The sequence below is a fragment of the Lutjanus erythropterus genome, chromosome 18 (assembly GCF_056507025.1).
Source record: "Lutjanus erythropterus isolate fLutEry1 chromosome 18, fLutEry1.hap2, whole genome shotgun sequence".
Taxonomy (NCBI): Eukaryota; Metazoa; Chordata; class Actinopteri; order Lutjaniformes; family Lutjanidae; genus Lutjanus; species Lutjanus erythropterus.
In genome coordinates, this window is record NC_139334.1 from 25,354,522 (window position 1) to 25,368,935 (window position 14,414).

The 14,414-nt window shown below is 42.9% G+C and overlaps 2 protein-coding genes across 2 annotated transcripts in view; one reads left to right on the plus strand and one right to left on the minus strand.

Annotated features, from left to right (window-relative positions):
- Positions 1-13: 13 nt before the first annotated feature.
- On the plus strand, positions 14-7,437 carry LOC146311154 (uncharacterized). The gene is made up of 12 exons (XM_084742072.1): positions 14-256; positions 730-830; positions 930-1,120; positions 2,196-2,316; positions 2,797-2,935; positions 3,023-3,127; positions 3,214-3,303; positions 3,612-3,757; positions 3,866-3,970; positions 4,801-5,491; positions 6,599-6,702; positions 6,804-7,437. The coding sequence occupies exons 1-12, from the start codon at positions 101-103 to the stop codon at positions 6,904-6,906; spliced, it is 2,052 nt and encodes a 683-aa protein (XP_084598198.1). The 5' UTR covers positions 14-100; the 3' UTR covers positions 6,907-7,437.
- Positions 7,438-9,117: 1,680 nt separating this feature from the next.
- sos2 (son of sevenless homolog 2 (Drosophila)) overlaps positions 9,118-14,414 on the minus strand; it is a 46,370-nt gene continuing 41,073 nt past the window's right edge. The window contains exon 23 of the mRNA XM_084741840.1: positions 9,118-13,510. Within this exon, the coding sequence (XP_084597966.1) occupies positions 13,004-13,510 (507 nt within the window). The 3' untranslated portion in view covers positions 9,118-13,003. The remainder of the gene's footprint in view (positions 13,511-14,414) is intronic.

A 14,414-nucleotide genomic window follows, 5' to 3' on the forward strand; every position in this document is an offset into this window, starting at 1 on the left:
AATTGGTATTTACAGTTTAGTTTACGATGAACGTTAGAAGTGTAAAAGTTAACGCTGTGCCTCATCAATAAATCTATTTGGTTTGTATCAGTTACAATGCATGGTGTCGGAGCTGAAGACGGGATTCACCAGCGCTCTGCTGGAGCTCAGTCAGATCCAACATGGAGACACGTACCTGAGGGAGGAGCTGGAGGAGAACAGGAGGAGCTGCCAGAAGAAAGCCGTTCGTCTGGAGAACCTGGTGGAGGCGCTGAGGGTGAGACTCACATCACATTAAATGCTGGGAATAAAAAAATCTAATGTGAAAAGTTATGGTTATGGTCTTATAGTCACATAATACAAAGTCATTTAAAATACAATTAAAGATTAAATTTGACTGCATCTCTCTTGAATTAGGACCGGCAATAAAGGGGAAAAAATGAGAGGAGCAAGATTTTTTTATTTTGCATCTCCAGAAGAAAGTCGAAATGTCAAAAGTAGCTCTAGACATTACAAAAATAAAATACAGGAGGATGTTTTTTGTTTGTTTTTTGTTTTTTGCACTTTGAGAATAAAGTTGAAATGTTGAAAATGTTTTTTGGTACTTAACATTTCAACTTTATTCTCAAAATGCAAAATTAAAAAAAAAAGAAATAAAAATCTTCCTTTCATTTTTCCCCTCCTGCCTGGTCCTGATAATCTTCTATACATAGCAGATATTACAGTAACATGACTCTCGTCTCTCTGCAGGAAGAACTTGGAGTGATGCAGTGTCAGATCTTACAGCTGTACAGTAACAGACAGAGACCTCTGCAGGAACCAAAGAGCTCCACGTCCAAACAGAGAGAAAGGTAAAAAAAAAAAAAAAGATAAACTACAGATAAGATAAGAAGATAAGACTACAGATAAGGAAAAAAAAAACATGGTAAAACTGGTAAAACATGTTTTAGACGTGTGAAACCTGCAGAGAGACATTTCACCATCCGTCCTCTGTCGTCCAGCAGTGATCCAGCAGCAGAATCGGCCTGTGAGCGGAGACAGTGCGACTGTTCGTCTGCTCCGTCAGCCTGTCTGTCCAGAGGAAAACTGCTCCTCCACTGTTTCCTGCAGGGCCTCAAAGCCGGACTGAGTGAAGGCACAGGTCAGAAGGTCTTTTGACAGCCTGTACAGATGATTTCTGTGACACAACTGACAACAAGCAAATAAAAAAATGTGACATTTGCAACCAGAAACACCTGCGTTTAGAAGATGTTTACAACTGTACCAAATTCTCTCACTCGGCTTTTGACAACAGTAAAATGTTTTAAAACGTAAAGTGACCAGAAAATAATCCTCAAGTGATAAAAAGGTTGGGAATTTATTTGTTTGTTGTTACTTTCTCAAACCCACTTACGCTTTAGATGCTCTTGATTTATTTCTGTTGGCTATATTTATCTCCACCAAGGAGGTTATGTTTTCTGTGCTGTTTGTTTGTCTGTTTGTCAGCAGGATTACTAACAAACCACTCTTCTGATTTTCATGAAACTTGGTGAAAGGTTGTAGCAGGGGCCAACAAAGAACCTGTTAAAATTCTGAGCAGATGTGAATCACAGGGTGGACACACTAATTATTTTTCACTTGAAAAATGGAGATCTGCACTTTCTTATTGCATCTCTTCTGGTTTGATGATGAGATTATGGGTTAAATTTGATGCTCAGTCACAAGTACAAGCTGTCCTATTTTTGCTGTAATACACACACGTTAATATTTCAAAATGCCTCTTTGCACCCAGGTGAGAATAGTCACACAGCAGCTAGTTGGCTGTTTTCACCTGCCCCCCCTAGTGTAGCTATAAAGAGTGATAAAGTCTCTGTAGAGAAGTGGCTGTTGTTGATGAATGGGTTGAACACAGGACTCTGTCCTGAGAGACCAAGGTTTGAGTTTGAGATTGAAATTTTTAGATGCAGTTTGCTTATTTTCATTTTTCAGTTGCAGTTTAGGCAACAAAATAACTTAGGTTTAGGAAAAGATTATGGTTTGTCTCTGCTGGGTGCAAAGAAGCATTGTGGCTGCAGGCACCCTGTCTCTGCCATGCCCATATAGCCTATAGGCTACACCTGGGTGTAAATAGCCACACTGGCTAATCCTTCTCAGGTGCAAACAGCATGGTTAGCTACTGAAACCTGGGTGAAAATAGCATCTGCCTTCATTTTTTCTTTTCTTTTTTTTTCATGCAGATGCACGACATCAGGTGGCGATGCAGCTTCTGCATTCAGAGTGGGAGTACGTGTCCACGCTAAACCAGCTGTATGACAAATACAAAACACCACCAGCTCACCAGATGACTGTGGAACCATAGTAAGTACTATAAACTGTTAATAAATAACTTAACTGATCTTTGCAATAAAGGAAAAAACATATTTTCCTCTCTAAAAAACATGCAACTTAATGCAACAAATTCTTCTTGCTTGTCATAAGACATTACACAGAAGCCCTGATGGCAAACTCTGGTAGGCCATTTCATAGATCTCAAATCTAAATTGCTTTCTCTCCTGTGTTTATGACTTGAAAACAGGTGAAAAGGGGTTTTCTCAGGATCATTTTTCTAAGTAATGAAAGAAAAAAAGAACTTGAACCTAGCAAAACAACTGAGATCAGACTTAAAAAGCAGAATATTTTTTCTTGTTTGCCTCTCAGTGCTTCTCTAATTAATGTATATAAACTCTACATATTATTGATTTGTTAAGATATATCTGATATTTTTAATATCAGAGCCTTTAATGCTTTCCTTTAAACTTCCGCTCATCATTTCTTTTCTTCTTGTTTTTTGTTCTTTAGTCAGACGTATCTGAAGTTTGTGGAGCAGCTGTTGCAGCGACATCTGCTCTTCAGAAACACCCTGCAGGAGCGACTATCTGCCGAACACTGGAAATCTCTGGTCGGAGACATCCTGGTGCAGCTCATCGGCCAAAATGACGTAAGTTTCTGTGGGTTTTTTTATGGTTTCAGTCCATCACGCCGGACGCTGACGGAGCTCACGGTTGCTCTGATTTGCGTTTTCCAGACAGCCTTCTCAGATATGTACCTTGGATACACGACCACCCTGGCATCATTCCTCTCACTGGAGTTCAACAGACTGAATCATCCTGAGAAGGGCCACAAAATGCAGGTATTTTAAGTGACACAGCTTGAACAATATTCGTGCAAATTGTGCTTGAGACAAAGTGGTGTTTATGTTCTGTCTGCATTGAACAGAGCGGCCAGATGGAGCGAGAGGAAATGAAACTGCTCTCCCTGCTGCTGGCGCCCGTCTCTCGCATACACAGCTACCTGAGCCACATCCAGGTGAGTCAGCAGCCGCAGAGGGTCCAGTTAGTAAAGCTGCAGGTGGACATGATGAGACACTGCAGGTCAACAGTAAAACGTTCAGCATCTGAAGACAAAAGTGACCAAACATCAGCATGTTACAAAATATACAAAACTTTTAGAAATATTAAAGATTTAATGAACATTTTAGTGAGTATAGAAACATTTTTAAAGGTACTACAAGTCAAAAAACATGCAATTAACAGGTTGTAAAATTTAACTGGTTTAATTTACACATTGTAGCACTTAATGAATTGCTTAAATTTTGCTCCATTTTCCTTCTGTAGAACTTGTTGCAGTGGACGGGTAAAGAGCATCCTGACTGCAGCCTCCTGCTGGGAACCGAGCGAGCGCTGAGGAGCGTTTTGTCCCGCTGTCACGTGATCCTGGAGGAAGACGTCCGGTGGGAGGAAGGAGAAGGAGCAGGACAAAGGTCAGGGCATCATGAGATGGATTAACTGAATGTCTGTGTTTGCGTCTTTGACTCGTTTAACAGATTCAGAGATTAAAATTCTTTTTTTTTTTTTCTTTGGACGAGCAGCAGCAGCTCTGATGCCGCGGTGGCTGCTGGATCTTCTGCAAACTGTTGCAGGAGGAGTCAACAGACCAGAGAGTCTCAGCAGGAGTCCAACGCTGCAGCTCAGGGGTGAGTGTCGCCCTCTGCTGGATGCAGACAGAACAGACAGGCATGAAGAACCTGCAGTGCAAAAAGGTTGCATGTCACCTCATGTCAACAGGCTTTTTTCTTGCATATTTTAGTTCATGAATATTTAACCTCCAGGCAGCCGGTATCCATTCATTTTACTACAGCATCAAAATTAACTTGCAGATAAATACTTTGAAAAAAGAAATAAAAATAATATAAAAAATACAAAACAAAATTTTGCTGTTTTTCCCCCCAGATTGAGAAGTAATAAAAACCTCTGGACGGACATTTTTTTAATGTATCTGGCGACGTTTTTCCAGTCTCAGACTTTGAAAACCCCTGATTTAGATCATTTAAAGAAGAAATAAATGAAACAAAAGAAAGTAGGGAATGAGAGAGAACAGAAAAAAGAAAAGGGGGTTAGAATATAATGAAAAGTATATTAATATGAGCTAATCTAATACTGAAAGTAAAATCTGAATCTGCAAAGTAACATGGAAATACAACAGTTAAACAAAATTCTATTTAAAGCTGGGGTAGGCAGTTTAGTTTTGGCATCACTGGGCAAAAGTTTGATAATAAGTTTTCAGGCTCAGACTCTCGAGCACATGACAGGAGACTTTGGACTCTCACAGGTCAGTTGCTTGTTGAGTTTCATTCCCAAAACATCAGTATTTGATGACCTGAGAATGAGACTCAGCAATCAACTAACTTTCTCCAGAATCGCTGACTGCATCTTTAAGAACAGTGCCTGATTAAACGTGATACAGATCTTGTCTCTCAGTCGATGATGGAGTCCTGGTGTAGTGACGTCCCCTCTCCTCCCTCAGAGACGAGCAGCTGGCTGTCGGTCTCACTAACGGAGTGGACGGCTGTCACTCGATGCGTCTGGAGTGCTGGTCCTGCAGCCCAGTGAGGAGGAAGGGCGGTGGGAGAGACCTGACCGTCCAGAACCAGCCGGCCCGCGACTGCGGACACGCCTACTGCTCCCTCCTCACCCCCGATACCGCCGCCTGGGGCGAGAACAGCGACTCGGGCCAGGGCACCTACAGCCAGCCCACGGGGAAAAGCGCCAACGGGCTGGAGGCCCCTCACTCCAACCACCACGGCCTGGATGACTGCGAGACGGACCAAGACGACACCTCGGCCTTCGACTACTCCTCCGTCACCTCCTGCAGCCCTGACGGCAACCTGCGCAGGGAGATAATGGGCAGCAACAGCGGGGAGGATGAGGAGGAGGAAGAGGACAGCCAGGTGCCGGTGTTGCTGAAGCCGTCGTACAGCCAGCAGCAGCAGCAGCAGAGGGACGCACCCAGAGAGAGGACTGTGTGTCTGAGGTGGCAGATCCCCAGACTGACCCCTCACCCTCCTCTCAGGAACACCGCAGGGCCGTGCGTAGAGGGGCCCAAGCCGTGCCTCGTCACCTCCTACGGGAAGAGGCTGGTCAGCGTCAGGAAGGGGTCTCCTCCTCTGCATCCAAAAAGTGCCTTCAGGCCCATCTGGGACGACCCGTCCAAACAGGTATTTAGTTTTTGTTGCATAAACACTGCAGTCTGTCCATACTGGACCCACAAATGAGGGTACCATTACCCTTAGTGGTACTTTGAAGTACCACAGTAGTGTTTCTGTTCTCAGTCACCTCACTTGAGCTCTCAGTCAGATGCCTGTCTCACTCCGCTGAATCGTCACAGAACATTTCACAATCTGTGTCGCTGCATCCCGCCCATCTCTTACAATATATTAGAAAGACGATATAGTAGCTTTGTTGCACATCCAGGCACATACACAGCATCACTGTTTTGAAAAGACTACAGCTGCAAACCACCTCGGTTCTGTGTTCCCCGTCGTCAAACTGACCTCAGTCGGTCTCAGAGGTTGTTTGTTCCCGTCCGGCTGTGATCACTGCGAGACTGATGTCTCCACTGACTCGACTCCAGTCCCAGAGCAAGAGAGTAGTGAGAGAAAGTCGCTGAATCACAGTGATAAAATGTTATTTTCCAATTGTTTCACGGCGGTTATGACCTCCACACAAAGCGCGGCTAAACAAGGCAAAGACTGATTCTGCCTGAAAGCGGCCTTAGCGGTTACCTTGGTTGATATGCTGCCCCTTATTTGCTTGGAGCCTGAATTTATCAGGTTGGCACTTCTTTCATATTGCACCTTTGATTAAATAAAATGTTTAAAAATTTAGAACGACAGGGATGCATACACTAAAAATTTTAGAGTTCTTCAGTTCTGCGTCAAGAGCGAATCACTCATTGTTTGGCCTGAAGTGTAAATTTTGACCAAATTCTGCTGAAAATGGGTCATAAGTTTTTGTGAACAATCAGGCATTTAAGAATTACACTTTCATAAAGATGGGGGCTCAACCAACAGATTTAAAACAATCAGTTTGACTGCATGTTGTTGTTAAACGCTCCCTGCCTCGAAAACTGCTCACAGGTTTGTTCTCAGACATGACAGATCTCCTGCAGAGACACCAGAGGCGCAGCAGAAAGTTGTTAATCTGCTCCAAACAGCATTTGATCAGTGTTTCTTTAATCAACAGATTTTCTGTTCCCCTGACATCTCTGATGCAGTCTCTGTTTTCCTGATGATAATCTGTCCTCACATCACTTCATGTTCCAGGCCGACTCAGCTCCAGAGAAAGACAACAGACAAGGCTTCATACCGATTCAAGCTCCAGCGAGGCAAAGCTTTCAGAACTTCAATCCGAGCAGAGAAAATCTGAGGTAAGAGCCTCCATCAGGGAGAATTATCACAGTGATGAATATAAAATATAAAAGAAACTGGATGACAGATGAATAAACTTGGACCTGTTGCTTCTCTTCAGACCAGTCCTGCCTCAGCAGCGAGGGAACCACGCAGCAGCCATGAGTGGTGGAGGATTGTGGGACGACAGTGAGGACAGCGAGGGACCATGCAGCACCGTTTGACCCCCCTGATGTCCTCCACACGGACGAGAGGACGATCGATGAAAACTGTCGCACACAGAACTGATGGACACACTTACTCGAAAAGTCACGACAGCATCGTAAAACGCATGAATGATGAACCAGTGAACCTGAAAACAGGAATATTTATTTTCTGTTCAATCCGAACCTTTTATGAACACTGCAGACACTTTTTTTTGTTAGGCTGTTTGGTTATTTAAGATTATATCTGACATGTGGGATGAAAATCAAAGAATGTGTTGTGGGTTTTGTGTCAACATTTTTTTGGTGAGAACGAAATCTTTGATCCTCCAAGCACAGGTTAGACTAAACACTGATTTTGCTGCATACAACCATATTTTTTAGCTGGAGATGAGATGTTGATATGTGTTGCGATTAAATCGATATGTAGCCAGGGCAAAAAAAAAACTGCACAAGCCAAATGCAGGTTAAAATGTCTGGTAAATTTGAACACTGACAAACCATTTGGCCAGTGGACCAAAAAAAGTTCATTTTCCACCCTGCATGTAAGTAAAGGAGTGAATCAAGACTGAACCTAAATATTTAAATACTTAAATGCACTTATTTGCTTTCAGATGGAGGGTTAACTCTAAATGACACTAAATGACAAGATTATTATCTCATTTTATGGTGAAAATGGATCTACAGCTGGCAGCCAGTTAGCGTGGCTTAGCAGAGCAGCTCCATTAAACAGTAACAAAATACACCTACCAGCATTTCTAAAGCTCACAAATAGACCTTTTTTCACAGCATCCATTTTGACATTAACTAGTAGGTTAAATACAGGTGCTGCCAGTGATACTAATTAAAGGGACAACTCAGCCAAAAATGAAAATTCAGTCATTATCTACTCACCCTCACACTGATTGAAGGTCGGGTGTAGATTTTTAGTCCATAAAACACTGCTGGAGTTTCACAGGAAAACAGTGTTGCAGAACAAACAATGGAAGTGAATGGTGACCAGTTTTCAAATGAAATAAAACAGCAGAAAAAAAACATAAAATGCCTCCATACTGCTCGTCTGGTGTAATCCAAGTCTAAAATGTTATTTACACCATGATTTTAGCCTGAATCGTCACTGTAGATCTTTAGCTTGGAGCCACGTTAACCTGCACATGCACACTGACTGAACTGGGCGTGTGTGGTGTGACGGTGTGCAAACGGCATGTCAGGACTTTAGGAGACTTGGATTACACCAGACGAGCAGTATGGAAGCATTTCATGCTTTTTTTCCTCAAGTTGCTTTTTATGTTTGAAAACTGGTCACCATTCACTTCCATTGTTTGGGAGATTCTGCAACTCTGTTTTCCTGTGAAACTCCAGCAGTGTTTTGAGAACTCAAAATCTAACCCCGACCTTCAATCAGCATGACGGCGAGTAGATAATGACTGAGTTGTCACATTAAAATATCATGTATATGGCTATCTTTTTATCTTTTTAATTTTCTTTTAATTAAAAAATGGAATAGAAAAATAAATTGGATTATGTTGTACACTTCAGAACATAACTGGTATTTAACAGAGATTGGAGTACAGTATGTCAGAAACTACATCGATCTACTGCATTACTCCATATATTATAACATTATTTGTATTTAATGCTAGACAGTCACTTTTTTTAGATTATATTTGCTGCCATTTTGGATGATATAAATGTGTTAGCATTTAGAAAAGTTGATGGTGACTGAGAAAATTAAAGCATGTTTCCAGCAGGATACATGCAGGTTGCAAAGCATCCAACTTCCCAAAACTCACAATTGACAGAGCGTCAACATCGTTCCACAGCAGCCACGTTGACAGGGCTGCATCCAGATGTGGCTGCAGACATTTTCAGTTTATTGGCTGTGAGAGTGCAGGCATCCATCGACGACAGTTCTCTCAAAATGCCAGATAACTGGCCTGATTAATCAGTCTATCAGTGACCTTTACAGGTACTGGTATTTTGTTCCCGCTGGACAAAAACCAGGCTAACCGTTTCCTGTTTTCAGTCTATGCTAAACTCACCGGCTCCTAATTAAACAGTCAACCATGAGAATGGTATCGATCTTCACATCTCGCTGTAACTGTTAACTCTCCACCAGAAAGCTTCATACTAGACTTATCCAACTTTGTTCCAATACCAGTAGCTTCTGTAAGAAAGCTGAATTGACAGTAAAAAAAAAAAAAAAAAAAAGACGAGAAGAGAAATAAGTAGTTCAGTACAAAATAAGACTGGGTGATTTATTAATCTCATCAAGACCATTAATACAAAGCAGTTAAAAGGCCACATACCATCAAATAAACCGACTGCTGGATCAAGCTGTTACAGTGCCACCGGAGGAAAACCAATCTGTTACTGTTATTATTATTATTATTATCATTATTCTGTCTGGGCTGGGGTTTAAAAAAGAAAAAGAAACATAGAAAACAAAAAGAAACTTTTGGCAAAATTAACCCCACCAATACTGACTTGGGAAATGGACAGAACGTGAGCGAAGACAGCAAAGCGATTTGACTTCAGCTGTCGATTAAAAAAAACTCCACCTTTAATCTCTAGTTTGATCAGTTTAGTTATCCGTCATCATCTGCACAAAACGCAGCGAGAGGAGGATGAGGAAGAGGAGGAGGAGGAGGAGGAGGTGCATTTTTTCAGGGCAAAGTCAGGAGGAAAAAAAGGGCACGAGCGATTTTTGTTTAAGCCTGTGGCGGTCAAACATCCTCAGTGTCTTTTATAAACATCACGGGGATAAAAGTGAGGTGGTAGACTCGTGTTTTTTTCTGCCCTGATCCACGTAGAAAGTGAGTTGAACAGTTGCATAGGACCGTTGCATTTTACAGACATGGCCTATAACAACTGTGGCTCTTCAACAGTACAGCCTAAAGTGCACAAAGTGTGTATTTCTCAGAAAAAAATGTCCAATTCTTCACTATGCTCAAATACTTGCAGCCGAATATACGCCTGTGTATATTCAACTGCAACTTTAATACGATTCCGACCTCTGTTTAATGAGTGTTAGCATTAAAAAATCTTTGAAAAGGAGAAAAAGGCAATTAGTAGGATGTACAAAGTGAAGCACACGTCTAAGTAAGTGCTTGGCATATTGAACTGTATATTTTTTTTTCATTGCTTTAAAACAGCTAAGGGGGCAGGGAAGAAAAAAATGGCTTTCCTCAGTTAATACTCCCAGTGTTTCAACTGGAGATTGTCTGTAAGTAAGTTAGTGACAGTGACCTGTTTTTTTCTTGTTTTGTTTTTTTAGTTTTTTTTTTTATCCGACTGTAGCAGCATTGGATTATTAGGCAATATTCAACTGAACAGATGCGGATGAGGGTACAATACAACAGGGAAAAAAAACTTGTCACTTTATACAAATTATTTAGTTAGTGTATACATGTTATATATACACAGTATCCACAAACATGTACAATTTCATAGTGTATAGCTTTGTTCTAAACATTACATAGGCAACTTTATTTTTTAGCATTTTAGACACCATTTTGCTTATTTCTGTAAAGTAGAAAACAAAATAAAAGGCACATCTGAGCATGATGCATGGATTATTTCAGTCTTTTCCAAAGTGAAACAAAATGTTTTCAAGCAGAAAGAAGAAAAAAAAGGAAAAGATACAGAAGAAGAAGAAGTTGGGTTAAAAAGTTCCTCTTTTTCATGGGTTTTTAGGTATTTCGAGCAGCCACTGGGGGGAGCTGTCCCAGCTCTGATGGTGGGAGGATGCTTGCTTCTAGTGCTGAGTTTTAAAGGGATAGTTCAGATTATTTGAAGGGCGGCTGTATGAGGTACGTGTTGATAGTCATTGTGTGACCCACAGTAGATGGCAGTGAGCATGTCTCATGTTTGAAGAAGCAGAGAGGAGTAGCAGCCAGGAAACTAAGCAATGAACTGCTGCAGACAGGGTCAGCAGCAAAATTATAATATAGCCATCTACAAAAATGAATGTATGCTATATTTAGACTATTTTCTCAGATTTTCCTTCCATTCTCGCAGCCTTTTCTAAAGTCAAACTGCCATTAAAGAGACCAAGTATTGCTGCCTCCACACTAACCAAACTCCATAGGCAAAAACAGCAATTTTACCTCACAGAACACAGGAGCTGCTGGTCAACCGCTGCCTCCATCTGTTAGTTTGTTTGTGCTATTGTGCGACTTCTGTGAATCCAAGCTGTCCTTTAAGTCACACGATAACACAAACAAACTAACAGATCAGGCAGCAGGTGATCAGCAGCTACCATGTTCTGAGAAGAGAAACTGCAGATTTTGCCAATGAGGTCTGGTTGTTTTGGAAAGGGTGAAATTTGGCTTATATAACAGCGATTTCCCATCGGAAAAGGTTATCTGACAGTAAGGTGAAGCCGTGTAAATAACACCAGCTTTGTTTAATCTGGCTAAAGTGAACCCTGGAGCGTTTACCCTCTTGGTGTTTTTCGTTTGGGTTGGTGCAAACGCCAGATTCGAACTCTGATCTGGGTCAAACAACTGCAGTCTGGTCCGCCTCGAAGCAGTTCATTTCTGGTATGAACACCATTTTATCAAATCACAAAAGCATCCCGTTGTTTCACTGGTTAAAAATGTTTTCTCTCCCCGTTTTGGTGAAATCGGTTGTCATGATAGCCAAAGTTAAAACCCTTCTTCCCTATCCTCACTTTGGTTTGACTCAAGAACCAGACCTTTAGGTGTGAACCCACTCTTAAACTGATATTGATCATTTTAAGGTGGCCAAAATACATTTTGCTGCAGACGCAGTCCACAGGAGCACTTTGCTTAGCTTCCTACACCCATACTCCTGCTGCTCCTCTGGGGGTGTGTCAACCTCCACTGTAGCTAATACACTGACTCTGGACAAGTACCTCATGCAACCTCACTTCAAATAATCCGAACTATCCCTTTAATACCAATGAAGAAGAGTTGGTCATGAGGGCTTTTGGAGCAGAGCACAGTGTCGAGACAGCAGCGCACGTCTGTAAGGGGATCGGTTAAGACATCAGCTTTCGAAGAGTCGGAGGATGCAGAAAAACGTCGCGTCTCTCTCGTCCTTCTCCTCGTCTTTGTCCTGGATTGGTGCTGTTTGATATCGTGGCAGACGTCCCTCTGTCGCACACCGCAGAGGGATACTTTTTCAAGAGTCTAATTGAAAACCTGCTGACTTTGCCCAAACTCGATGTGCAAATGGAGTGTTTTCGGCTCTCGAGGGCTTGGAGCCTGGGGTCAGAGGTCACCGCTGTTGGATTTTTTTTTTTCTTCTTTTTGTTTTTTTTTAAAGGCAACTTTTTGTGGCTGCGGAGAAAACAGTCAGACAGTTTGACTCATCACGTCTTTACAGTCACAGTGTACAGTTGAAGATACAAGGTGGGGGATTCAGTGTCGCCTCCTTTATGTGTGTTTCTTTTAATGTCACATTTGTTTAAAAAGAAAAAAAAAAAAGAAAATCCCTTATCCCCCTGCATAAAATAAGACTTTGGCAACTGTTTGTTTATCAGTTTGTAGGAAAAACAGTGGAAATGTCTGCTGCTCACACCCACTGTGAAAGAAAAGAGCTACGTCTGAGCGGATCGTCGAGGAGGAGGAGGAGAGAGGAGGTCGTAAAAATCTGTGAGCTGCAGCAGGACTCCAGATGATGTCAATGCCCAAAGAAACAAAGCATGACAGTTGAGGCTACAAAGTCCAAGCCCCCCCCCATTCACCCCCACCCTGACAGAAGAGGGGGAGGAGGAGGAGGAGAGGAAGAGGAGGAGAGGGACGTGGGGGTAAAAGTTAAGAGTATGAGGGGTGAGAACTTTTATCAGGAGCAGACCGTCCCGCTCCGTACAGAAGAAACAAACACTCCAAACTCCTTGTTGTTTATTAGCTGGCACACCGGTGTGGGTTTCTCATTGGCACAGAGGGTTTATGATGAAGGCGGAGCTACTGATCCCCTGAGAGGCACAGCGGGGGTTGTGATTGGTCGATGCAGAGGGCGGGTGGGTGGAGTTGAGAGTGTAATTCTTTCTGATCAGTAGCTTTTTGAGTCCACTGTGTCTTAGTTTGCAGGAGACAGTTTGAAGTTTGCATTTTCACCTCTAAGTGTTTAAAAAAAGAATAACGCAGACTCATTGGCTGCTGTCGGTGTTCTCCACCAATGAGAGGCCTTGTAGCGGTGGCTGCAGCAGCTCCCTTTTGTATGTCTTTGGTGGGAGTTTGGGGAGTTGTGGGCTGCAGTTGTGGCGCGGGGGCACAGGCGGAGCGGTGATGGGGACAGGAAGAGGGCACAGGCTGTTCTGGCTGGCGCTGAGCGGGCAGCTCCGCCTGGGGACTCGAGGCGACGGCGTGCTGGGCGGCGTGTTCGGTGAGCTCGGGGAGCTGCTGAAGTCCCAGTGGTATCTGCCCACGGGGGAAGGCTGCAGGTTGAGGGGGTAGTTGATGAAGATCTCCGGGGGCCGCTGGGGCACCGGCGGAGGCGTGTCGGGCAGAGGGTCGCGGGGCGGTGGCGGCGGAGGGCTGGGCAGGGGGCCGTCGGCGGGGGGACCGTTGTAGATCATCGGTCGAGGTTGGTTCCTGGGGAGAGGAGGGGGCAGCCGGGGAGGGATGGCCGGGGGGCTGTCGGACCTGGCGCTCAGCTGAGACACACAGAGATACACAGAGATCAGAACTGCGTCAAAATACGACACGGGTATGAATAAACACGGAAAACAGAGCAGGACAACATATTCTGATTTTTGCTCTTTTTGGAAACTACTAAATACATCTACTTCTAATTCACTGTCCTATAAATTCATCAGAAGATTCAATAAGGTAGTTCTATGTCTGACTGGTCTGTCATCCACAAAGATGCAACACAACTGCTCACCTGGGAAGCCAGAGGATCTGGGCTTCTAACACCGACACAGTTTTCTTATTTTATGCATTTAATCTGGCACATCCCTTGAAATTTGTGTTTACCGCCAGTCAAATCAAAGTGGTTGTTTTCACCCAATGAGGCCAGTGCAAAAAGAAAATCAGGATGTAACAGCAAACTATTTAAAGTGACACAACTTCCCTGTTCTCCCTTCATATTACTGATAAAAAATGATTGTTGTCATTTATGGGATTTCACTGGCAAGTCATCATTGCAATCTGTTCCAATTGGCTGGATCTTTACAGGAGAGAAGAGGGGCAGGCACTTCCTGTTGTTGGACATTGTGGACTGTGGACAAGATGTGGAAACTGCTACTCGCTCGAATGAGGTGTCAAACAACAGGTCAGACTGCAGCCACCATTTTTATACCAAGATATAACTAATATTTACACGCTAACTCAAGTTATGACAAAAAATGCGTGCATGATTAGGACATCTGCTGGCTGATCTGAAATGACATAACAGCAGTTTGTGGGTATTTATGAATGTAATAGTGTGTTTTGAAATAAATATTTAACTGGATTGAATCAACTCAAGAGCCTGCTGGTGTAACAAGCCTTTTTACTAATAAACATTTTGAGCTTTAATCAGTAGAGAAATGTTTTAAATACCTAAACACACCCCTA

Excerpts from the sequence above, each read along its gene's own strand:
- LOC146311154 (XM_084742072.1), top strand. The coding sequence starts at position 101 with ATGGTGTCGGAGCTGAAGACGGGATTCACCAGCGCTCTGCTGGAGCTC. Across the intron at positions 2,317-2,796 it reads CAGATGACTGTGGAACCATA|TCAGACGTATCTGAAGTTTG; the intron begins GTAAGTACTATA and ends TTTGTTCTTTAG. Across the intron at positions 2,936-3,022 it reads AGCTCATCGGCCAAAATGAC|ACAGCCTTCTCAGATATGTA; the intron begins GTAAGTTTCTGT and ends TGCGTTTTCCAG.